Source organism: Cebus imitator, unplaced genomic scaffold (assembly GCF_001604975.1).
Source record: "Cebus imitator isolate Cc_AM_T3 unplaced genomic scaffold, Cebus_imitator-1.0 Scaffold285, whole genome shotgun sequence".
Lineage (NCBI taxonomy): Eukaryota > Metazoa > Chordata > Mammalia > Primates > Cebidae > Cebus > Cebus imitator.
Window position 1 is genome coordinate 2,095,170 of NW_016107600.1, and position 23,109 is coordinate 2,118,278.

The 23,109-nt window shown below is 40.3% G+C and overlaps 1 protein-coding gene across 1 annotated transcript in view; it reads right to left on the reverse strand.

The window, feature by feature from the left end:
• GTSF1 (gametocyte specific factor 1) overlaps positions 1 to 11,259 on the reverse strand; it is a 14,723-nt gene extending 3,464 nt beyond the window's left edge. The window contains exons 1-4 of the mRNA XM_037729016.1: positions 11,203 to 11,259; positions 8,771 to 8,815; positions 2,464 to 2,564; positions 279 to 405 (exon numbers count right to left, since the gene is read on the reverse strand). Coding sequence (XP_037584944.1) covers positions 279 to 405; positions 2,464 to 2,564; positions 8,771 to 8,786 — 244 coding nt within the window. The 5' untranslated portion in view covers positions 8,787 to 8,815; positions 11,203 to 11,259. The remainder of the gene's footprint in view (positions 1 to 278; positions 406 to 2,463; positions 2,565 to 8,770; positions 8,816 to 11,202) is intronic.
• Positions 11,260 to 23,109: the final 11,850 nt, after the last annotated feature.

The following is a 23,109-nucleotide window of genomic DNA, read 5'->3' on the forward strand; positions in this document are numbered from 1 at the left end:
ACTCCAGCCTGGGTAACAAGAGCGAAACTCCGACTCAAAAAAAAAAAAAAAAATTTTATTTTTAGATGAATTATTAGTAAAATGAACCAGACTGTTCAGAAAACAGTCTGACACATACAATCTGACAACCTATTGCTGCTATGATACAAATCTCAAAGGTGGAAAAGTATTGTTCTTCTGAAACAATAGAAGCCAAAAATCAAGCTGACAATGTAGCATAATACAAATCTGAAGGAGATAACCTCCTCTACTGAAACATGTGAGGTAGTGAGTCTTACCAACATCTTGCTCAATACAACTTCTGTCATCACAGCTTGAGATATGATGACTAATTTCAGCTCGAGGAACCTGGTGGCGAGCATTGAAGGGACAAGTAGCCAATTTGCTTGCAACATCAGGATGATTCTGTGGAACCAAAATTAAGGGATCTGTCAGTTCTCTGGATCTCTTAAAGTCAAAGGGGAGTAGTTAAGCTTTGTTCTATAAATGCCTCCTCTAAAATTCCTCAATAAACTCCTGGCTTAACTACAAGCGCACACATAGTACAAAACTAAGTGGGAATTATTTACCGTTTATATAGACAATTACTTCAAAATCATCATAAAAAACATAAGTCTTTTTGTTATGACTGTAGAGACTGATAACACAGATACTGGGGTTTAAGTGCTTTATGCAGAGTTAAGACATCTTTCCTCCCTGTTTATTTCTCAGAGTCACGAGATTCAGGCAGCACAGCCTGTAATGAGAGAGCTCTCTGGATGTCTTTGAAAGTCGATATTCAGGATGAATAGTAACACTAAAACACACTCTTAGTCTGCATTGCAGTTGTGCCCCTGCAATTGCAATACAATAGTGCTGGAAAATAGCTGTTGTAAGGGAGCCGCAGAAGAGGCAAAGCAATGATTTTTCAGATGAACACAGTGACGCTTATTTAAAGTAATGATGCCTGAAATGAAGCTCTGAGCAATTTGACCTTTATTTCAGCTATTTCACTAAGGAAAAACCCAAATGATAGAGTCTACTTTGCTGACCAAGTTCCTTATTTTAAAACAAAACAAAGGGTTTAGTATCACCCATATCCTATGGCATATATACCAGCAATTAAGAAATTTATTAGAAAGAAAAAGATAGGTCATAAATGAAACTAGAAAAAGTAAAAATAATATGAAGTAGGGAGAAGGCTAGAAAAATATATGGGAGTGAGAAACTTGCAGGCATCTGTGTCATTTTCCTAAGTAATATCAGGCATTCAATACAAAAGTTTTGTGGCCAAAGATTAAGAACACTAGAAGAGGGGAGTTATGATAGTGTCTTTTTCACCACTTGGCTCCACTTAGGAAATGCCTGAGAGCCTAGAGGAGACAATGTTGTAGTGGTATCTGCTGTTCCATATTATCCAGGTTTAATGTTAAGGGATCCTTGCTCTAGAGATTAAAAGGAGCTGGAGAAATAACAAAGAGACATTATATAAGAAATACTTTTTAAAGGATGTTAAACCTGAATTATATGCAGTTTGGATTAAATATATCAATTATTTTCCAAGCATAAATTCTGGCAGAATTTTGGCTTCTGTATCAGCATTCTAACAACAGTGTCAAAGTGTCTCAATTAATGCATCATTAAAGTAGTTTATATCAGCTAAATTTATAAAAGAGTGACCAGAAAGAAAATCCTTATTTTTTTAAAAAAGATGTTTACTGTTGAAACTTGGAGATAAAGTTATTAAATTTTTTTTTTTTTTTTTTTTGTGAGATGGAGTCTTACTCTTTTGCCTAGGCTGGAGTGCAGTGGCACGATCTCAGCTCACTGCAACCTCCGCCTCCCAGGTTCAAGTAATTCTCTGCCTCAGCCTCCCGAGTAGCTGGGATTACAGGTGCCTGTCACCACGCCTAGCTAATTTTTGTATTTTTAGTAGAGGTGAGGTTTCACCATCTTGACTAGGTCTTGAACTCCTGACCTCATGATCCACCTGCCTCGGCCTCCCAAAGTGCTGGGATTACAGGCGTGAGCCACCACGCCCGACCGAGATACAATTATTTTTAGGAATAATTTTTCTTGGGCTAACTTCTAGCTGTTCAAGCTCTAAAATTTCTAAAATCAGAAAAGGTGAATTACAGGACCTAATCCTTATTAGGCCGATGAATACATCAAATTTACAAGATAGGTGGGATTTCTCATTGTTAGCAAAAATTAGCCTATTTACAAGGGGTGAAAAGACTCTAGAGATACCATTTATAAAGGGTCACTAGTTAGTGAAAAGAAAGCCAAAACAAGAAAAAAATTATCCTAAGGAATGAACAAATGCCTTTCTATAAATGTTGGTATTTAACAGAGGTGGATTCCCAAAATAATTCTGGCCATCGATTAAAACATTTATGATACAATCATTTGATGTTTATAAAATATGGCCTTTTAAAAGAAATCAGAAGGTGTTAGAGAGCAAATTATAGAGTAACACCCTACCTTTCTGCACTTGATAAGATGATAAGGAAACCTGCAAGCTCTGATTTGATGGTTTTTATCATAGGGGCATTGCAATAGCTTCTCAGGGTCCAGGGAGTCGGCTGAAAGGGAGAAGTATTTTAGTAAGTAAAACAATAACAGGCCCTCATAAAACTACAGCATTCCAGGCACACTGGATTTTTTTCAAGAGAATCTGTACTAATAGAACAATATGGTCTAAAGAAAACTTGGATTAAAAAAAAGAGTGACTACACATTTAAAATATTTCTGAATCTTAGTAAGTTCAGGAGAACCAGAAAACTCAGGTGCTAAGTCTCAGTTTCATATTGAATTGAACATAAATATTGTTTTCATGGTTACTCTTACTATAAAACAAAGTTAAATAAAATGTCATCCTCTTTTCTAAAAGCGCTAATTCAGGGTTATTCCTATTCTCTAGCTAGTCTATTCAGAGCCTCCCAGCCAGCATGCTGAAGTTGAAATGGTTAGCTGGTGTGCTAATACACTGATCTGGGGGCCCACTGCAAGTTCCAGACAGCCCCACCTCCCATCTCCACAGGCAAGTTGAGAGTAGTTAATCCCCTTCACCAGTATCTTCATCTATTACTTGTATCCCATGACATGAAAAAAGTTGGTTAAGCACTGCTCTATATCAGTTATATGTTCTATGATGACATGAAAAAAGTTGGTAAGCACTGCTCTGCATCAGTTATATGTTCTATGGAAGCTTGAAAAATATTAGTGGATAGATGATTTCTTTTTCATCTGCCTGCTTTAACTTATTCCTATAAGTAGTTCCTGATCTTGGTTATTCTAGTTACCTCTCAAATGAAACTAACACTGTTATCAGACAGGCTGTTTTAACTTTTCATATTTTGGAACACAGGTGAGAACAAAATACAGAATTCTTTAATCTAGTGACTATTACATTTGCCAGCTAAAAAAATAGAACAATCTACAAAAACAGAACCTCCTGAGGTTAAGACAACTGCAGACATATGGAACTGCTGTGTAAAAGAAAGCCCCTAACCTATAAAATGCTATTTAAAACAACCCTTAGGCTATACAAGATGCCCGGGCTGAACCCCAAATTTTAACAAGTTTGGTTAAGGAAGGGAAATTAAATGGTTAAGCACATTCTGGTATATTATGAGACAAGAGGCAACCTAGTAAATTGCTCTTGCCACCCCTGAAGGCAATGATAAAAGTGAAATAAGATAAACAATTCACATTTGATAAGAAGCTTATAAACCAGGAGACTGCTATGAAAATCAGAAGTCAGTGGGGAATTGAAACAGACAGTTTCACTGGAAGAGTGGTAAACATGGAATAAATTGCTAACCATGATCGTGATGCAAATGAGCCAGAAAGGTGACTTGAAGGACGGAATGAATAGGAAGGAAAAGTCTTAAAGGACAGGCAGGCTTATTATGCCAACGAGGCTCTTCTTGACCAGCAATGTTTTCATATTTCTGAAGCTTCAGGACAAACAGGGAGAGTTTACAGATGAAATTCCTGTTAGTTTCCCTTCATTTAATCCATTCCCATCACTAGCAAATGTTAGGCCATGTCAGCAGCTGACACACTGGATGGTACCTTATGATTCATACATATTATATTGCCCATATAGTAGCATATGTTGGAGTTGATAATGAGAGCTTCTCATTGTAATGCTTTACTTTTTGGTCTCCAGCAATTTAGGTCAACTTTAACCTGGCTTTCTATATTAAAAAAAATTCTTTTTGATTTAAAAATCTTTCTTTTTTTTTTTTTGAGACGGAGTCTTGTTCTGTTGCCTAGGCTGGAGTGAAGTGGTGTGATCTAGGCTCACTGCAACCTTCATCCCCTGGGTTCGAGTAATTCTTATGCCTCAGACCCTAGAGTAGCTGGGACAAAAATCTTTAATTGTGATAAAAACACATGTAAGATTTACCATGTTAATCATTTTTAAGTATACAGTGTATACAGTGTTAAGTATTAATATATTCACATTGTTGTGCAACTAATCTCCAAAAGTTTTTCATTTTACTAAACTGAAACTCTATACCCATTAAAAATCAACTCTCCATTCTCCATGCCCTCCAGCTCCTGGTAGCCACCATTCTACTTTTTGTTTTGGTGAATTTGACTAGAGACATCATATACATGAAATCATAGTCATTTTTATTGTACTTTAAGTTCTGGGGTACATGTGCAGAACACGCATGTTTGTTACATAAGTATACACATGCTATGGTGGTTTGCTTAATGCTAAGGTGTTTCTCTTAATGCTATGCCTCTCCAATCCCCCAACCTCCGTCTTTTTCTTTTTGTGACTAGCTTATTTCACTTAGCCTAAGGTCCTCAGGGTTTATCCATGCTATAGCATGTGATAGTATTTCCTGTATCGTCTATCTTGCAATTTGCTTTCTTTTCTTTTTACTTAATGTATCTTGGAGTTCCTTCCATATCAGTACATGTAAGCAATACTTCATTGCTTCATATGGATGTACCAAATTTTTTATTATTTTTCTTTTTTCTGGTTCACATTGTCTCATGAGGTTGCAGGATGTACCAAATTTTTAATTGATTTTCTTATTAATGGACATTTAGGTTGTTTCCAGTTTTTACTATTTGTTTTGACAGAGTTTTGTTCTTGTCCAGGCTGGGGTGCAATGGTGCAATCTTGAGGCTCACTGCAACCTCCGCTTCCCAGGTTCAAGTGATTCTCTTGCCTCAGCCTCCCAAGTAGGCAAGATTACAGGTGCCCACCACCATGCCTGGCTTATTTTTTTTGTATTTTTAGTAGAGAATGGCCAGGCTGGTTTTGAACTCCTGACCTCAGGTGATCCACCAGCCTCAGCCTCCCAAAGTGCTAGGATTACAGGTGTGAGCCACCATGCCCAGGCCAGCTTTTACTATAATATACAATGCTGTGACTAACAATCTGGTTTATTCTTCTTTGTGCATGTATGAGTATTTTTTTTTTTTTTTTGAGACAGGGTCTCACTCTGTTGCCCAGGCTAAAGAGTGCAGTGGTGTGATCCTGGCTCACTGCAACCTCCACTTCCCAGGTTTAAGTGATTCTTGTGCCTTCGCCCCCCAGGTTACTGGGATTACAGGCGTGCCTGGCTAACTTTTTGTATTTTTAGTAGAGACAGGGTTTCGCCATGTTGGTCAGGCTGGTCTTGAACTCCTGGCCTCCTGTGACCTGCCCGCCTCAGCCTCCCAAAGTGCTGGGATTACGGGCATAAGCCACCATGCCTGGCAAATGTATGAGTATTTCTCTTGGATAAACACCTAAGAGCATTGCATTGAAATGTCTGTGCATTTTAATAAATACTAACAAACTGCTCTAAAAATTTTTGTCTGGTTTCCTGGGAATATAACGTACTTTGGAAAACAAAGTAGGTCTATTTGACAAGCTTCCTCTAAAAGCACAGACTCAGCTGTTCCTCAGATTTGGGTAGGGCCCAGAACCCATGGTGAGAAATGGAGGAAATTTCATGGAAATAAGGAACTAGGCCTGACAAAAGTATCATCAGCTAAGAGAGTCCAAAGAGAGAAGACAGAGATCTTCAGGAATCTACAAGATTAACTTGGAAAGCCAGGTCAATTTGGGAAAAAGGTCAAGTATAGTCTTAAGGCAGTGTTTCTCAAAGTTTAGCTTACTCTGCAGGTGCTACATCACTTAAGGACTGCGTTAAAGTGCAGATTCTGATTCAGAAGGTCTGAGATAAGGCCTCAGATTGTTCATTTCCAACACACTCCCAGGGATATGTAAGAAAAAAAATGTGGCTGAAAAAAGTAACAAAGAACTGGGAGACAGAAAGGGGAGATGTTTTCTAATGTAATAGTAGTATGCTTTCAAGAATATGTATGTGTGTGTGTATATATATATATACACACACACACACCATAAAGGGACTTCACATTCTTATTTTTTCTTTTGAGACAAAGTCTTGCTCTGTTGCCAGGCAGTGGTGCAATCTCAGCTCACTGCAACCTTTGCCTTCTGGGTTCAAGTGGTTCTCCTGACTCAGCCTCCTGAGTAGCTGGGATTACAGGTGTGCGCCACCATGCCCAGCTAATTTTTGTATTTTTAATAGAGAGATGGGGCTTTACCATGTTGGCCACTGATGGTCTCAATCTCTTGACCTTGCAATCCACCCACTCTGGCCTCCCAAAGTGCTTGGATTACAGGTGTGAGCCACCGTGCCCGGCCTTCTTTTTTTCTTATTAAGAGACAGGGTTGACCAGGCACAGTGGCTCATGCCTGTAATCCCAGCACGTTGGGAGGCCGACGTGGGTGGATCACTTGAGGCCAGGAGTTCAAGACCAGCCTGGCCAACATGGTGAAACCCCATCTTTACTAAAAATGTAAAAATTAGCCGGCAGCCTGACCAACATGGTGAAACCCCGTCTCTACTAAAAATACAAAATTAGCCTGGTGTGGTGGCACATGCCTGTAATCCCAGCTACTCAGGACGCTGAGGCAGGAGAATCACTGAACCCGTGAGGCAGAGGTTGCAGTGAGCCGAGATTGTGCCATTGTACTCCAGCCTGGGCAACAAGAGCGAAACTCCGTCTCAAAAATAAATAAATAAATAAATAAATTAGCTGGGCGTTGTGGCATGTGCCTACAGTTCCAGCTACTTGGGAGGCTGAGGCAGAAGAATCACTTAAACCTGGAATGAAGCGGTTGTAGTAAGCTGAGATTGTCATTGCACTCTAGCCTGGGTGACAGAGTGAGCTTCCTTCTCAAAAAAAAAAAAAAAAGACAGGGTCTTGCTCTGTCACCCAGCCTGGAGTGCAGTGGTGTGATCATAGCTCACTGTTAACTTCTAACTCCTGGGCTCCGGTGATCCTCCTGCCTCAGCTGCCTGAGCAGCTGGGATTACAGGCACGAGCCCCATCGCAACTGGCTCAGGAATTTCACATCTTAAGTAAAAATACTTTAAGAAGGCTGGGTGCAGTGGCCCACACCTGTAATCCCAGCACTTTGGGAGGCCGAGGTGTGCAGATCACAAGGTCAGGAGTTCAAGACCAGCCTGCCCAATATGGTGAACTCTGTATCTACTTAGAAAAAAAAAAAAAAATTAGCTGGGCGTGGTGGCATGCGCCTGTAGTCCCTGCTACTTGGGAGGCTGGGGCAGAAGAATCATTTGAACCCAGGAGGCAGAGGTTGCAGTGAGCCAAGATTGCACCACTGCACTCCAGCCTGGGTGACAGAGTGAGACTCTGTCTCCAAAAAAGAAAAGAAAAAAACCCAAAACTTTGAGAAAAATTAAAGGGCAGGGGATCCTTATAAGAGATCAGTGATTCTCAAAGTGTGGTCCTCAGATCAACATCAGCTGGTAACTTGTTAGAAATGCAAATTCACAGATACCAGACCTTCTGAATTAGAAATTCTGGGAGTGGGACCCAGCAATCTTTTCAACAAGCTTTCCAGGTGATTCTGCTGCATACTAAAGTTTGAGAATGATTGTGTTCTAGATATTTAATAAAGATTATTTCTATATAGTTTCTGTATTTTGGAAATACAGCTCTCCACTGGACTCTTCCTAGAGGGCAGAATGGGACTGAAATATCCTTTAGTTGGAATTTTTAATTATAATGAGATTCTGAACAAGACAGCAAAGTAGGAAGAAAAAGTAGATACCGTTGACAAGTTGTATCCACAGGCATAAATTCAATATTCCTCAAATTTAGTCAGAAGCTAAAAATCATAGGTCTGTGGTATCATGTAGGGTACTAGACATAAACAAGATAGAGGACTCTGGTTCTGATTCTGTCTCTTACTATGTAAACTTGGGCAAAATTAATCAATCTAGGTTCTATTTTCTCTGTTGTAATATACGGTTTTTCAAGTCCCTTTTGTATAATTCAGGTGCTGGCTCCCCTTTGATTTCCTGGGCCATCTAAGGTTCCTGGATCACTTGAGAATAAGAATCCTTCCCAGATTTCTTATCCTAAAAACCGAATGTATATCACCGCTATTATCTAAGTATACTATATTACCCCTCACAGTAGAAAGTAGAGGTTACTATCCCTGTGTCATACACACAAGGAGAAGTTGAAGTCCTGCCTCGTTTAATATAGTTTAACAAACGTGTCCTAACTGTGGCCTTTTCAAAACTTTATGACTTCTCATACCTCTTAATTTTCAAGTATCTTATTTCAAATTTGGGCAATACCATACAGACTTTTCCTCCTCAGCAGTTGGGGAGTAGTCCGACTTTTTCCCAGTACACTAAAAGTCTTGTCCAATATAAAACTATATGCAAATGATTTAACTTATTTTCTAAAAACAACAAGGAGTACATACTGTAAGTTTCTTCCATGTTGGAACTGAAGGAGCTGAATCCAAGTGCTGGAAAAAACAAAAGTGTAGTTCAGGGAATCAGAAATAAAAATGTAACAAAAGGTAACCCTAACAGGTGGAGTCACTTCTGGAACAGAAACTACCCAAGTTCAATATAAGAAACCCTTACTCTCCCCACTCCCTCCATTATTTTCTTTTCTTTAAAGCATTCTTCTTGGAATCATTTTAACATCATGGTCGAATTCACATTCTTGGAAAAAATTCTAGGGCCTACCAAATAGTTAAGGAAAACTAAATATGACTCCTATAGTTCAAACTTAAGCTGTATTTGGGTGACAAAATGTCTACCTTAGGTGCTATTACTTAAGTGCCTGTCACTGTTTAGTATCTGTTAGGGCTTGATACTATTAATATAATATTATTGATTATAATGTAAATATTAATATTTAACATTAGAGGGGGCAAGTCAAGATCAGGAAAATACTGTTATTTAAACTTATGCATAAGGACTGCGAGTGGTCACTCTCACATCTGTAATCCCAGGACTTTGGGAGGCTGAGGCTGGAGGATCACTTGAAGCCAGTAGTTTGAGACTAGCCTGGGAACAAAGCCAGTGTCTCTATAAGCAAAAAAAAAAACTTAGCCATGCCAGGACTATGTGCCTGTAGTCCCAGCTACTCAGGAGGCAAAGGCAGGAGGATCACTTGAGCCTAGGAATTTTGAGGTTCACGCCATTGCACTCTGGCCTGGACAACAGAGTGAGATCCTGTCTTTAAAAAAGCAAAACAAAAAAACCCTTATATGTAAACACAAAAACAGTGTTTTATTAGAAATCTTTCCTCTCGGGTTCTTAAAAATACAGATAGGCAGGTTACCAATCTTGCTCCTCTCTAGGACATGGAAATGCTGGAAACCTTTGACAGAATATACTTCACCTTTCCAATATGCTCAGAAACATGAGTTGACTATTTTCATGACTTTTCTTAAACATGACCAGGAAGGGCCACACTGATATTGTCCCTTTTTCTAGTGATGCTTCACCTCCTCTCCCCCAAGTCTTCAGTGCTAAAGTGGCAGTACTTTAAGCTTATCCAATTAATACTCATTCCCTCTATGCACTGAGGGAAAACTTTTCAATGTTAAGGCTTAAGAACTGTCCATATTATGTATAACAGAGTCACAAGAGAACAAATCTGTAACAGGAATGTGAAAGATTAAAAGAGAAATGGTTTCATAGTTTGAATCCTCTTCTATTAGAAATCTCTTCTACTGAGCACTGAGACTAAATAAATTATTGTGGGAAAAACCTAATGTATATAAAACCGTCCCCATAGGAGACTTCTGAAAAGGGTCTTACTGTCTCTAGAGCATGCTCTCATGTGGCCTCTCATACAATTCTACACTCCTCACCCCCCCCCATTCTATGACATAAGCAGCGGTGGAACCTATAATAGGAAATACAAGTAATCGGCCAGAACTCTAGTTTTTTGCTGCAGAGCCCATTTGTTAATGACAATCATTAGCGAATTTGTCTTAAAAATATTTTTCATGTTTATGTTTTGGATCAAGAAATCATCCACGGCATCACCCATTCGAGGGCCTCCTTGGAGCCTTTTCTATGTTCTTTTCAAGTTAACCACCTACCCCACCTCCTCTTATTTAGTCTCATTGAGTAAATCTGCTGTGAGTGTTGTTGTTGTTTAAAGCAAGAAAAATGATTCTTTTACCAAGGCTGTCTTTTCGTCTCACTTACATGTAGTTACTTAATACTTTTTCATTAAAAATAAGGGTTTGGAAGTATGTTTTTTGATTTTACGTGGGTGATGAGCACCAGATTCAGCAGCTTGTAGGAAGCCAACCTATTCTTCCCAGACGAAAGGACGAATTACAGGACACTAGGGGAACTGGAATTCACAGTTAACATCACTTATCCATGTCCGTTTTACGTATCTTCCGCATCAAAGTGTTAAAAGGGGATTCTTTACCTTTTCCCTAGATCCCGGTGAAACGGGCAAACTACGCGGAAGCAATCAGGTGTAGCGGATGGATATAGTCGGCGGCTACTGGTTAAACGCTTAACAGAATTCTGGGCCTTAGTAAAAGAATCATTTTTCTTCTGGGCCTTGGTAAAAGAATCATTTTTCTTGCTTTAAACAACAACAACAACAACAACACTCACAGCAGATTTACTCAATGAGACTAAATAAGAGGAGGTGGGGTAGGTGGTTAACTTAAAAAGAACGTAGAAAAGGCGCCAAGGAGGCCCTCGAGCGGATGATGCCGTGGAACCGGCTGGTAGCCAAAACAGCTGCACTGAGCGTCCACAAGGCCGAAGGCCACCGGCAGAAAACTGAAAACGGGATATTAGAAGGTGAAGGTATGCCACTACGCAAAAGAGGAATTGTTCAGGGGTGCCCTGGGATGCCTTTCCTTACCTTGGTCCACACAGGCTGTCCTCACAGCCGAGTTCGTTCCTCGCGTGCCCCAGCAACGGCCACTTCCGGTGTCTGACGTTGGTGGGTGGGGCGCGGGCCCACACTTCCTGCCACCAGCAATCTCTGCTCTGGCGTGGTGTGGGGCTGGGGTTTCAGCTGTGGAGCTGAGCTGTGGGCCCCTAGGGTGAGCTCTCTGGTGGCCCTTCCCCATGACGATCTCCTCCTTGGAATCCCCCTCCTTGGCCCGTCCTACCCTGGCCCCCAGAACAACAGTGGCCTTCAGTGGGTGGAACTCGCATTTCTTTCCCCGGGGTTTGTGACAGCCGTCTTAGAAAATGGGCACCTAAGATCACCTGAGGTCAGGAGTTTGAGACCAGCCTGGCCAACGTGGTGAAACTTCGTCTCTACTGAAAATACAGAAATTAGCCGGGCGTGGTGGACGGTCCCCTGCAACCCCAGCTGCTTGGGAGGCTGAGGCAGGAGAAGCACTTGAACCCTGGAGGTGGAGGTTGTGGTGACCCGAGATTGAGCCACTGCCCTCCAGCCTGGGCGACAGAGTGAGACTCCGTCTCAAAACAAACAAACAAGAAATGGGCACCTGAGGGAATGGGACTGGTTAGAGGTGGGGAGCTGCCTAAAAAGAAGCCTTGTTTGTGGAAGCTGTCTAGATAGAAAAGTAATTTAGATTTTGAGGGACGAGAAGAGGAATCATAAAGGAGATAGGCAGTACTGCCACAAAGCAATCACCAAGGACAGGAATTTTGTGTCTGGCTGTTCTTCTTTAGCATGTGTTATAAAATCCCAAAATTCAAAAGCCAGTAACTATCTGAGAATACTTGGTAGGATGATGGTTGTCCCAGTCTGATTAAATAGAGCTTTGGAGTCGGGGAGAGAGCTTAATGAAGAGTTGGAGAGGACAAGAGGCCCGGAAGGTTACAACTTAATGGAAAACCAAACGTAGTGGGTGGCTTTGTTCTGGGAAAAAAAAAGCATAAGCTGCAGTTCTTGTCGCCAAAGTGCTTAGAAAAACAAGTTCCAAAGTGGATGAAAGGTTTAATGGCAGTACAAAAAAATTCCCCCCCCCCCAAAAAAAGTGGTAGAGACTGTAAATTCCTCTAAGGAAAAAATTAATGGAGCCTGAAATGACTTGGGAAGGCACTATAGAGAAAAGGGACTTGTGGCCTTTGAAGGTTAGACAAAAGAAGGAAGGTGTTGACACTACAGGTAGATCTGGTGGTAATATTTTTCGAAACCAAGAAGTAGAAGATGTGACAAAACATTCTGTGCTGTCCAAAGTGTAGGAGGCTGTCTGGGAGATTAGTCTGGGTGCTGAAATACTGGCATTTCTACATTTCAGTGGTATAGAGCCCAAATATGACTTGAGAGGACTATCCTGACAAAAACTGAATGTAGCTTTAGTAAAAAGGATCAGTGGGACATATTCTTTTTCTTCTTCTTCTTCTTTTTTTTTTTTTTTTTTTTTTGAAACAAAGTCTCACTGCTGCCCATGCCGGAGTGTAATGGCACGATCTCTGCTCACAACAAGCTCTGTCTCCTGAGTTCAAGTGATTCTCCTGCCTCAGCCTCCCGAGAAGCTGGAACTACAGTCAGGCACTACCACGCCTGACCATTTTTTTGGTGTGTGTATATTTTTAGTAGAGACAGGGTTTCACTGTGTTGGCCAGGCTGGTCTTGAACTCCTGACCTCAGGTAATCTGCCTGCCTTGACCTCCCAGAGTGCTGGGATTACAGGCGTGATCCACCGCGCTGGGCAAGGGATATTTTCATTTTATATGATTAATTTGTGGACGTCTATTGTTACTCCCTCTGTCCTTGTCCCTTCTTTTCCAACTAGAAGAAGAGCTTGCTTCACGGCCATCAGTTCGGATTAAGACACTAAAAAGAACCAAGTGTTGATGGAAGCCAGGCTCAAGCCATTCTTGTAGGCTAGTGGTTCTTAATCTTGTCTGGACCTTAGAATCACCTGGGGAGCTTTTAAGACATACCATGTTAACTTCCCATCCCAGACCAATTAATGTGAAAGAACCTGGCATAGCCATTTTTAAAACCTATCCAGATGATTTTAGTGTGTAGCTAGGGCTGAGAACAACAGAGCTAGGCACTGTTTTGAATTTATAAAAGCTATTCTTTCACTGGATGGCCTGGGTGATTCATCTGAAGGAGGAGCAAACTGTTGAAGTGCTTTGTGAAAGAATTGCAATGAAGGAAAGCTTTATTGTGAACTTAGCACTAAACATTTTTAGAAAAAGTTGCTTTGGAAAATCAGTTTTAGATTGTTAGGAAATATTTTTAAATGATTTTCATGAAATCCTAAACCTCTGAATTTATCACAATATCATTAATGCAGATTGGTGGGGCCAGTGTGATTTGAACTGAAATATGTTTTCAGGCCTTAAATTGCAGTAATCTGGTGAAATTGTTGACGCTGCTACTGTGACCCATAACTACTTTTTATTCAGATGCCTGCAGATTGAAATTTCTGAGGAAGAAAGAGCTAAGGCTTAGGAGGATAGGGGAATGGGTACCAAACCAGAATCCAAAGTCAGGCTTCACTGCATTCATAGTAATGCCTTGTCAGGATGACAGGACCCTCAACTGATAATGCTGTTTCATTTAGCACCTGTGAATAAGGCCAACTTTCAAACAAGCAAAAATCAAACCTGTCTTTCAATGGTGATTTTGAAATAAAAATGCACCACACATCTGTTCTTTCTATTCTTAAGTGCTTTATTCATTCGTTTCCAACCCACAAATTTTCTGCTTTGTCTGAGGTCCCTGCTGCACTTTCTTTCAGACTGGTTTTCCAGCCAGGTTGATTGTATTTGAAAAGGAAAAAACAATAAGACAAGGCATTTTATACAAGGGTCATTCTGGAAGCTGGTGGGAATTAATACCCTAAACTGAATCTGATCCATGATGGTTCTATGTGTGCATATATTAGCATTTACCTCTAAATGGTGTGTGTGTGTGTATATATATTTACATTTTTTTGGTAGAGATGGGGGCAGGCTTGTTATATTGTTCAGGCTGGTATCAAACTGCTGGCCTCAAGTGATTCTCCCACCTCAGCCTCCAGAGTTGCCAAGATTACAGGTATGAGCTATGACCCCCGGCCTCCTGTAGATTATATTCTTTTTTTTTTTTTTTTTTTTTTGCAAAACCACAGCTTTATTGAGATAAAATTCACATACCATACAATTTACTCATTTAAAGTATATAATTCACCGCGGTGTGTGGCTCAAGCCCGTGATCCCAGCACTCTGGGAGGCTAGTTGTTTCTTAGAATTAAAAAAAAACAGTTGACTGGGTGTGATGGCACATGCCTATAACCTCAGCACTTTAGGAGGCTGAGGTGGGTGGATCGATTGAGCTCAGGAGTTTGAGACCAGCCTGGGCAAGATGATTAGACTCTGTCTCTCTAAATACAAGAATTAGCCAGGCCTGGTGGTGGGCTCCTGTAGTCACAGCTACTTGGGAGGCTGAGGTGGAAGGAGTCCTTGAGCTCGGAGGTTGAGACTGCAGTGATCTTAGTTTGCAGTTCACTGTGGAGTGTGGCACTGTACTCCAGACTGGGCAACAGAGTAAGATTCTGTTCCAAAGAAAAATTTAAAACAACAGAATTAACAATAGTAAAAATAAGATATCTGGACTAATGAGTAAATAGATCTATTCTCTTAATTATTGGAAAAAGCCCTTTGTTAGAAAAATAGTTTTCTCAGATTTTAGGATTGAAGGAGTTCCAGTAGTCCTTGAGATTCCTTGGAAACATTCAGTTTTCAGACAACCTAATACAACTTAAACTTTTGCCAATCAAAATACCAAAATATATTTTTTTGTTTCTGGCTTTGGTTTTATGAACCAAGTTCTCTCATCTAATTATTAATTAATTAATTAATTTTCTCATCTAATTATGATTTCTGATTGGCAGTTGAGTGTATAATTAAAAATGGAAAAACTATTCAATAAATTTAGCTGCAAATTCTTTCAAAATGGGGGCTTCGATGGGCATGGTGGGTCATTGTCTATAATCCTAGCACTTTGGGAGGCTGAGGTGGGCAGGTCATCTGAGGTTGGGAGTTTGAGGCCAGTCTGGTCAACATAATGAAACTCCATCTCTACTAAAAATACACACAAAAAATTTAGCCAGTTGTGGTGGTGTCTGCCTGTAGTCCCAGCTTCTCAGGAGGCTGAGGCAGGAGAATCGCTTGAACCTGTGAGGTGGAGGTTGCAGTGAGCTGGGATTGTGCCACTGCACTCCAGGCTGGGTGACAGAGTGAGACTCTGTCTCGAAAAGAAAGGGGGGCTCTATGGGGCAACATAATAGATACTCCTCTTGGTGAGAATATGTGAGAATAGATTGGGGAATATTGCTTTATCAGAGGATAAAGATGGGGTTGGTTACAATTGTTCAGGAAAAGTAGCAGGGAGAGGTAGTGAGAGCCAATGAAAATAAATTTATGTTTAAAAAAGAGTGGCTGATGAGAACTTGCCATTCAGCTCTAGAAAGCTGAAGTAAAATACAGAATGAGTAAAAAAACTGGTAGTGATATTTTGTTTACCTACACTTTATAGTCATTCTGTGTTCTAATGTGTAAATGTTACATATTTCTGTAATCCACATTGCCTGTAATAGTTGCCAGTATAACTGAGAAATCTATTGTTTATGTTTTTCCTTTACATATACAGTTCTTTCCCCAGGACTCAGCAACAAATATTTCCTTGCACTCTTTTTGGTGCTGGCACCTAAGATGTATATTGTAAGCCAAAGTTCATAAGCATCACTTTGGTAACTTCTTAAAAGACTGTTGAAAAGATGGTAAAAGGTGTGAACCTGTGGATTATATTGAAAAAAAAAAAAAAAAAAGATGGTAGAAGGGCAGAATTATACTAAAGAAACCTTACTAAAAGTTGTGTAAAGTACTGGTCTTCCACAGAACAATTCTAAAATTCCAACAGTGCTTTTTTCGGATCTATTATTTTAAGGCATATAAAATGTTTAAATCCAAGGTTTATTTTCTCTGTGAAGCCTTCTTTTAACTTCTACCTGGGATTAAGTCCTTACATTCTCCCTCCCTCCCTCCCTTTCTCTCTTCCTTCCTCCCTCCCTCCCTCTCCTTCCTTCCTCCCCTCCCGTGCCCTCCCCTCCTTTTCCCTTCCCCTTTCTTTCCCTGTCTTTTTTTCTTCTTCCCACAGGGTTTTGCCATGTTGCCCAAGCTGGTCCCGAGCTCCTGAGCTCAAGCCATTCTCCTGTCTTGGCCTCCTGAAGTGCTGACATTAAAAGCAGAAGCTACCGTGCCTAGCCCCAAGTCCTTATATTTTCTTTTAATCTTCCTCCACCCTTCTATCTTCCCAGCACTGAAACTGTCCCTGATACCAGTGGCTCTCAAAGTGTGGTGCATAGACCGGCAGCATCAGCATCACCTGGGATTTGAGAAAATGCACATTTTTGGGTCCTATTACAGACCTACTGAATCAGAAACTCTGGGGCTGAGGTGCCCTACAGTCTGTGTTTTAATTAGCCCTCCAAAGAATTTTAATATCCAATAAAGTTTGAGAACCATTGCTCTATACTGTAGTTGTCAACATTGTTCCCCCAGAAAGGACTATGGCCACTACAGTTTTTTTTTTTTTTAAATTGAGTTATGATTGGCAAATAAATTGTATATATTTAAGGTGTACAACATGGTTTTTTGATACAAGTATAACTTGTGTAATGACTTCCACAATTGAGCTAATTAACAAATCTATTATCTGGCATCGTTCTCTTTGTGTGTGTGTGTGGTGAGAATACTTACGGTCTAGTCCCTTAGCAAATTTCAAGTATGTAATACGTCATTATTAACTATAGTTGCCAGGCAGTACGTTAGATCTCCAGAATTTATTCATCTTAAACTGAATATTTGTACCTTTTCACCAACATTTATCTCCCTATTTCCCCAATACGCTACAGTTTTTGAGTAGTAACATAGCAGATACTTGATTATTTGACCTGAGAACACAAGTATATTTTGTTAGGTGCTGCAGCAACTGTATGACATCATCTATCTTGTAAAGAGCATGTGGGAAACAGAGACTAAAATATTTAGGTTTTTGAACCTGTTTTATACTGCAGCTGGTTGGAAAGGCAGAGCAAAAAGGCCTATAAAGTACGGACCAACCACAGGATAGATAAAGATGTGGAACCAATAGGATATGTTTTGGTGCATCTAGGACACGAATTATAGGTCTTAGCAATTTTTTCCCTCATAGTTCATACTATGAATGTAAGGGTTTAAACCTTTAAACCTGATTTTAGGGAAGAAACTTTATAGCCAGAAATTCTTTCTATTCCATAAATATAGCTTAAATCACCATTTTTTTTTTTTTTTTTTTGAGACAGGGTCTCACTGTGCTGCCCAGCAGTGGCACAATCTCGGCTCACTGTAGCCTCAACTTTCTGGGTTCAATTGATCCTCCCACCTCAGCCTCTTGTGTAGCTGAGACCACAGGCACTCACCACCATACCTGGCTAATTTTAAAATTTTTTATAGAGGTAAGGTCTTGCCATGTTGCCCAGGCTGGTCTTGAACTCCTGGGCTCAAGCAATACTCATGCCTTGGCCTCCCAAAGTGATGTGATGACGCTTATGAGCCATCATGCCTGGCCTTCAATTGCCTTAATAGAACTTTTAATTTTATTTTATTTTGAGACAGGGTCTTGCTCTGTCCTAGAGGCTGCTGGAGTGCAGCAGTGCTAACACAGTTCACTGCAGCCTTGACTTCCTGGGTTCAAGTGATCCTCCTGCTTCAGCCTCCTGAGTAGGTAGGACCATACGTATGTGCTACCACGCTCAGCTAATAGAACTTTTTAGAGAAGAGAACCTGGTTACCAAAGTTTTTGAAAGGTTGATTTAATCTGATAGAAATATTTAGCCCAGGTTGGGTGGTGGTGGCTCACACCTGTAATCCCAACACTTAGGGAAGCAGAGGTGGGAGGACAGCTTCTGCCCAGGAGTTTGAAACGTGCCTGGACAATATAGCAAGACCTTGTGGTATTCTCCACAAGAATATATTAAAAAGACAAAAAAGAGAGAAATATTTAGCCCAGACTACTGAGTCTTTTTTTATCCCATTGATAAAATATAGATTCTCCACATTCAGCAAACTTGATTGTAGGTACAGGACGACAACATAGCCAAGGTCATACCTATCTTAAAGCATCTTATAGCTTAACAATAATAAAGGAGATTGAAAGGTTAGTTGCAGACATAAGCCTGCTGTTACGGGAGCATGATGGAATAGTTTAGACTTCGAGAACTCTAGGAAGGCTTTGAGGCAATTACTTTTAACTCTACTTAGAAAAATGTATGTGCTTTTTTGCCCCCATAAGTTTATTTGGTCTTTCTCGAAGCTTTGACCAAATGTGATGTTAGAAATCACAAAGTAATGTTTTAACTTCTATTGTGCTTTCTTCCAAAGGCCTCAACATTTCTTAAAGATTTGAGTAGCTCTGGAACCCATATTTTGAAGGACATAGTTGCCTAATAAGTGATGTTTTTACTCTTGAGACTGGGGTGGCCAACCTGATTAGTCTGGTTGTCCAAGGATCATTATTTTTATTTTTTCGAGATGGAGTCTTGCTCTGTCACCCAGGCTGGAGTGCAGTGGTGAGATCTTGGCTCACTGCAAGGTCTGCCTCCCGGGTTCAAGCAATTCTCTTGCCTCAGCCTCCCGAGTAGCTGGGATTATAGTCACATGCCACCACACCTGGCTAATTTCTTAATTTTTTTGTAGAGACAAGGTTTTGCCATGTTGGCCAGACTGGTCTCAAACTCTTGACCTCAGGTGATCCGCCCTTCTTGGCCTCCCAAAGTGCCGGGATTCCAGCCAGGACAATTATTGATAGTGACCCCTTTCACACTCAAAAGTATCCTTGTTTGTAAAAAAAAAAAAAAATCATGTGATCACGTCAAATAAGACTGTATAGCCTTTTAAGGGAAGATTCTCTACACGTAAAATGTGATAAAGAAAGCCTTTGATGATATTGGGTCATTTTCCTTAGGGAACTTTTTTTTTTTTTTTTTTTTAAATAATGTGATGTCTATATACCAAAGGGTAATTTAAAAAATTGAAAATATGTGGCTGGGTGTGGTGACTCATGCCTGTAATCTCAGCACTTTGGGAGGTTGAGGCGGGTGGATCACCTGCTGAGGTTGGGAGTTTGAGACCAGCCTGACCAGCATGGAGAAACCCTGTCTCTACTAAAACTATAAAATGAGCTGGGTGTGGTGGTGCATGCCTGTAATCCCAGCTACTCAGTAGGCTGAGTGTTGGGATTACAGGCGTGAGACATGGCACCTGGCCAGGGAAAATATTCTTTACTTAAATAAATAAAATCGTGTTAAGATGCCAACAATACCAAGAGTTGTTACCTAAAACTTGCCAGTTAAGATTTCTCCAAAGTTAAAAAAAAACTTAAATATTCTGTCTGCTGGCTGTTTAATCTACAACTTCTCCATCGCTTTTTCTCCAGGACTTGTTTTTGGGATGTTCATCATCCACAGCCTCTTTTATTTATTTATTTTAGGTCTCCTGAGTCACTGTAGGTGATGATTATAAGAGGAAAGTTAGTTGGAATTCAGTCCTGGAGAATTAATCTAGATAATCAGATAGAAGAGATAAAAGTTACTCTGTCAAATGTAGTTGATATTACTAAGTGTCAGAGTAGAAATCATAGACACGAGCCATTGTACCTGGCCTCCTTTCAATCTCTTGACCAAGGCCTTACACGTTGTTTTTTTTTTTTTTTTTGAGACAGAGTTTCAAAATAGTTGCTTACTTCCGTTTGTATAATTCTTTTGCACTTTTCCAGCTTCTTGTGTGCGTGGCAGGTAACTTCATTAATGACTCCTGTAACTCTTGGATGTGCCCTTCCAGCTTGTTTAGTTGGCAGTCCTGACCTCCTTCATGTGTAATATGCTTATTTGTTCCCCTTCACTGTTTTGGAAATTGGTCTTTTATTCTTTGAAAATCTTACACAGAATTAAGAATGTTATGTATGCAAGTCCTTGATGGAATACAGTCTGAAGCGGGGCCCTTGAGAAGGAATGGAAGTACTTAGGACCCACCAACACAGATCTTTTACATTTGTAATTGAAGCTTAGGCATCTGCCATGCCTTTGACCTGATGGCTGTCTCACTTTAAGAATCCAGGTTTAAAGGTATTCTGCTCCCTCTTACAACAATGAAAAGATGGTTTACCTTATCTTTCACAAACCAGCATTTTTGTAACAAAAGTCTTAAGAAAAGAAATGGAGTATGATGCATATTATCTAGAAAGAAGTAAGAAGTAACACAAGTACTTAGTTTTGTTTTGTTTTTTTGTGAGGGAGTCTTGCTCTGTTGCTTAGGCTGGAGTGCAGTGGCGTGATCTTGGCTCACTGCAATCTCTGCCTGCCAGGTTCAAGTGATTTTCCTGCCTCAGCCTCCTGAGTAGCTGGGATTACAAAGGTGTGCACCTCTACACCCAGCTAATTTTTTGCATTTTTAGTAGAGATGGGGTTTTACCATGTTGGCTATTCTGGTCTTGAACTCCTGACCTTATGATCTGCCTGCCTCGACCTCCCAAAGTGCTGGGATTACAGATGTGAGCCAACATGCCTGGCTAGTATTTTTATATGTTTGTAGAGAAGGGTAGCTGGTAGCAGAGATTTGAGTCTTCCTTCCATAGTTGTTGCTGAGGAGTGGGTGCTTTGCCAGGCACTACATTCCCACCTCCCTTACATTTAGGTGTGGTCACATGACTAGTTTTGCCATTGGGAATATGAATGAAAGTGTTCTTTTCCAGGCTGAGGTGGTTGAAAGACAGTTGCACCTTCTCCATTCTCTTTTTGTGGCAGCTTTGGACACCAAGTGTGGAAGGTGACAGTCACAAGATGGAAAGAGCCTGTGTTCTTGAATCACCATCACCCACTGAATACTTGTGTGGGATTTATACAAGAAAACTTCTGTTGTGTTAAGCCATGTTATTAGCACAATTTGGAGTTTATATATAGAAGCTAGCATTGCTCTAACACACACATGCATCTGTATTTAATATTAGTCACCTTGTGAGGTTGATTGTGAGGCAGCCTTGTACAGATGAAGAAGATGTGTTTAAGAAGTAACTTCCCTACTATGCAGCCGCAAAAAAGAATGAAATCCTGTCCTTTACAACAACATGTATGCAGCTGGAGGCTGTCATTCTAAGAGAATTAACACAGGAACAGAAAACCAAATACAACATGTTCTCATGTATAAGTGGGAGGTAAACATTGAGTACACATGGACGTAAAGATGAGAACAATAGACACTGGGAACTAATAGGATGGAAGGGAGGTGAGGATTGAAAAACTATTGGGTACTGTGCTCATCTCCTGAGTGAGGGGATCATTCGTGCATCAAACACAAGTGACACAAAATTCATCCATGTAACAGACCTGCACTCTGAACCTAAAATAAAAGTCAAAACTAAAGAAAAAAAAAAAAAAAGGTAACTTCTGCTCAGGTCAGAGCAGATAGTCAAACCTAGATTGGACTGAAGGCTAGCGAGGTCTCCATGGTAACATGCTGCATCTTAGAGAAAGAGATCACCCGAGATAAGACAAATCCTACCCTTTCAGATTATAAGTTTCAGTTTATACTAGTAATGTTTTTTATGGATAGGAAAGTGACCAGATATTGGTATGATAGGATGAATCTTTTAAGTGTTGTAAGTGATTTTAGATTTTAGATTCCTTTTTACTGAGTTGCCTCTCCAGAGACAGGTGATATTATTAGATTTACTATTTTGATTGTTCTTGTGAAGAATTTTGTGGGAAGAGTATTTAGACTCAAGCCTTCAGAGCTTTAGTATTTATTACTATGAAGGGCTAGGGTCCAGGCCTTAATTCTTGAGTATATTCACTGTTTCACCTTTATTCACCTACATTCCAGACATCAGGGTCAGGAATCTGGCAGTATTAGAAAGTTTTTCATTTAGTCCCAAACTTGGAAAAATAACCTTTGGAAGATTAAATGACTCTGAAATAAAGAAGACCACAAGTTATAGAAATAGAGAGGAACTTCTTTTTGTTTTTTTCCTTCCTCTTCTTTGTAAGTCTTCCATAGCTGTGAGATACCGGAGTGGGGGAGGAAGTGATAGAATTTTTTGCCATTTATCTGCTCCCAAAATGAAAAACTAACCATTATCTACAGCAGTTCTGTTGGCACGGTTGGCCTCATGTTCCTTGAACCTTTTTATTGGGACCACATGACTAGCATTACTTTTGCAGTTAGCCATCTTTTTAACTATCTTTGGATTTTTCTAGAAAGAAAAAGTTCTAGGTTTTTCCTGTGTTCCATCCTCCACCCCTTTCTGGAAATGCTGAAGAGATATCATGTTCCAACATGAAGAACTGCCAGGTGCTACATATGGTCAGAGGCTTGTTTCTTTTTAGAGATGGGTCTTGCCGTGTTGCCCAGGCTGGTCTTAAACTCCTGGCTTCAAGCATTCCTCCCACCTCGGCCCTCCAAGGTGCTAGGATTACAGGTGTGACCCACTGTGCCCAGCCTGATTTTTTTTTAAAAACATTAACTTTTTATTTCTGTGCTTATTTTCTCCCTCTAGTGGTTTACAGTTCTTATCAGAAAAAGTTACCCTCCTGCATGACAGGTGGTGCTGTAACCTGATAGCTGGCATCCTGTGGTTTGGGTCATAAGGACATATTTCTAAGGCTTCTGGTTCCATGAAGACTAAATGGCAGGGACCACAGGTTGTCAAAGAAAAAGACTGACATTAAGATCAGATAGTCTTGGCATAGACCTACTTTCTATTGTCAAAAGAAAAGTAATATGAAAGATATGAGTATCTCAAGTCTTACCCATGAAA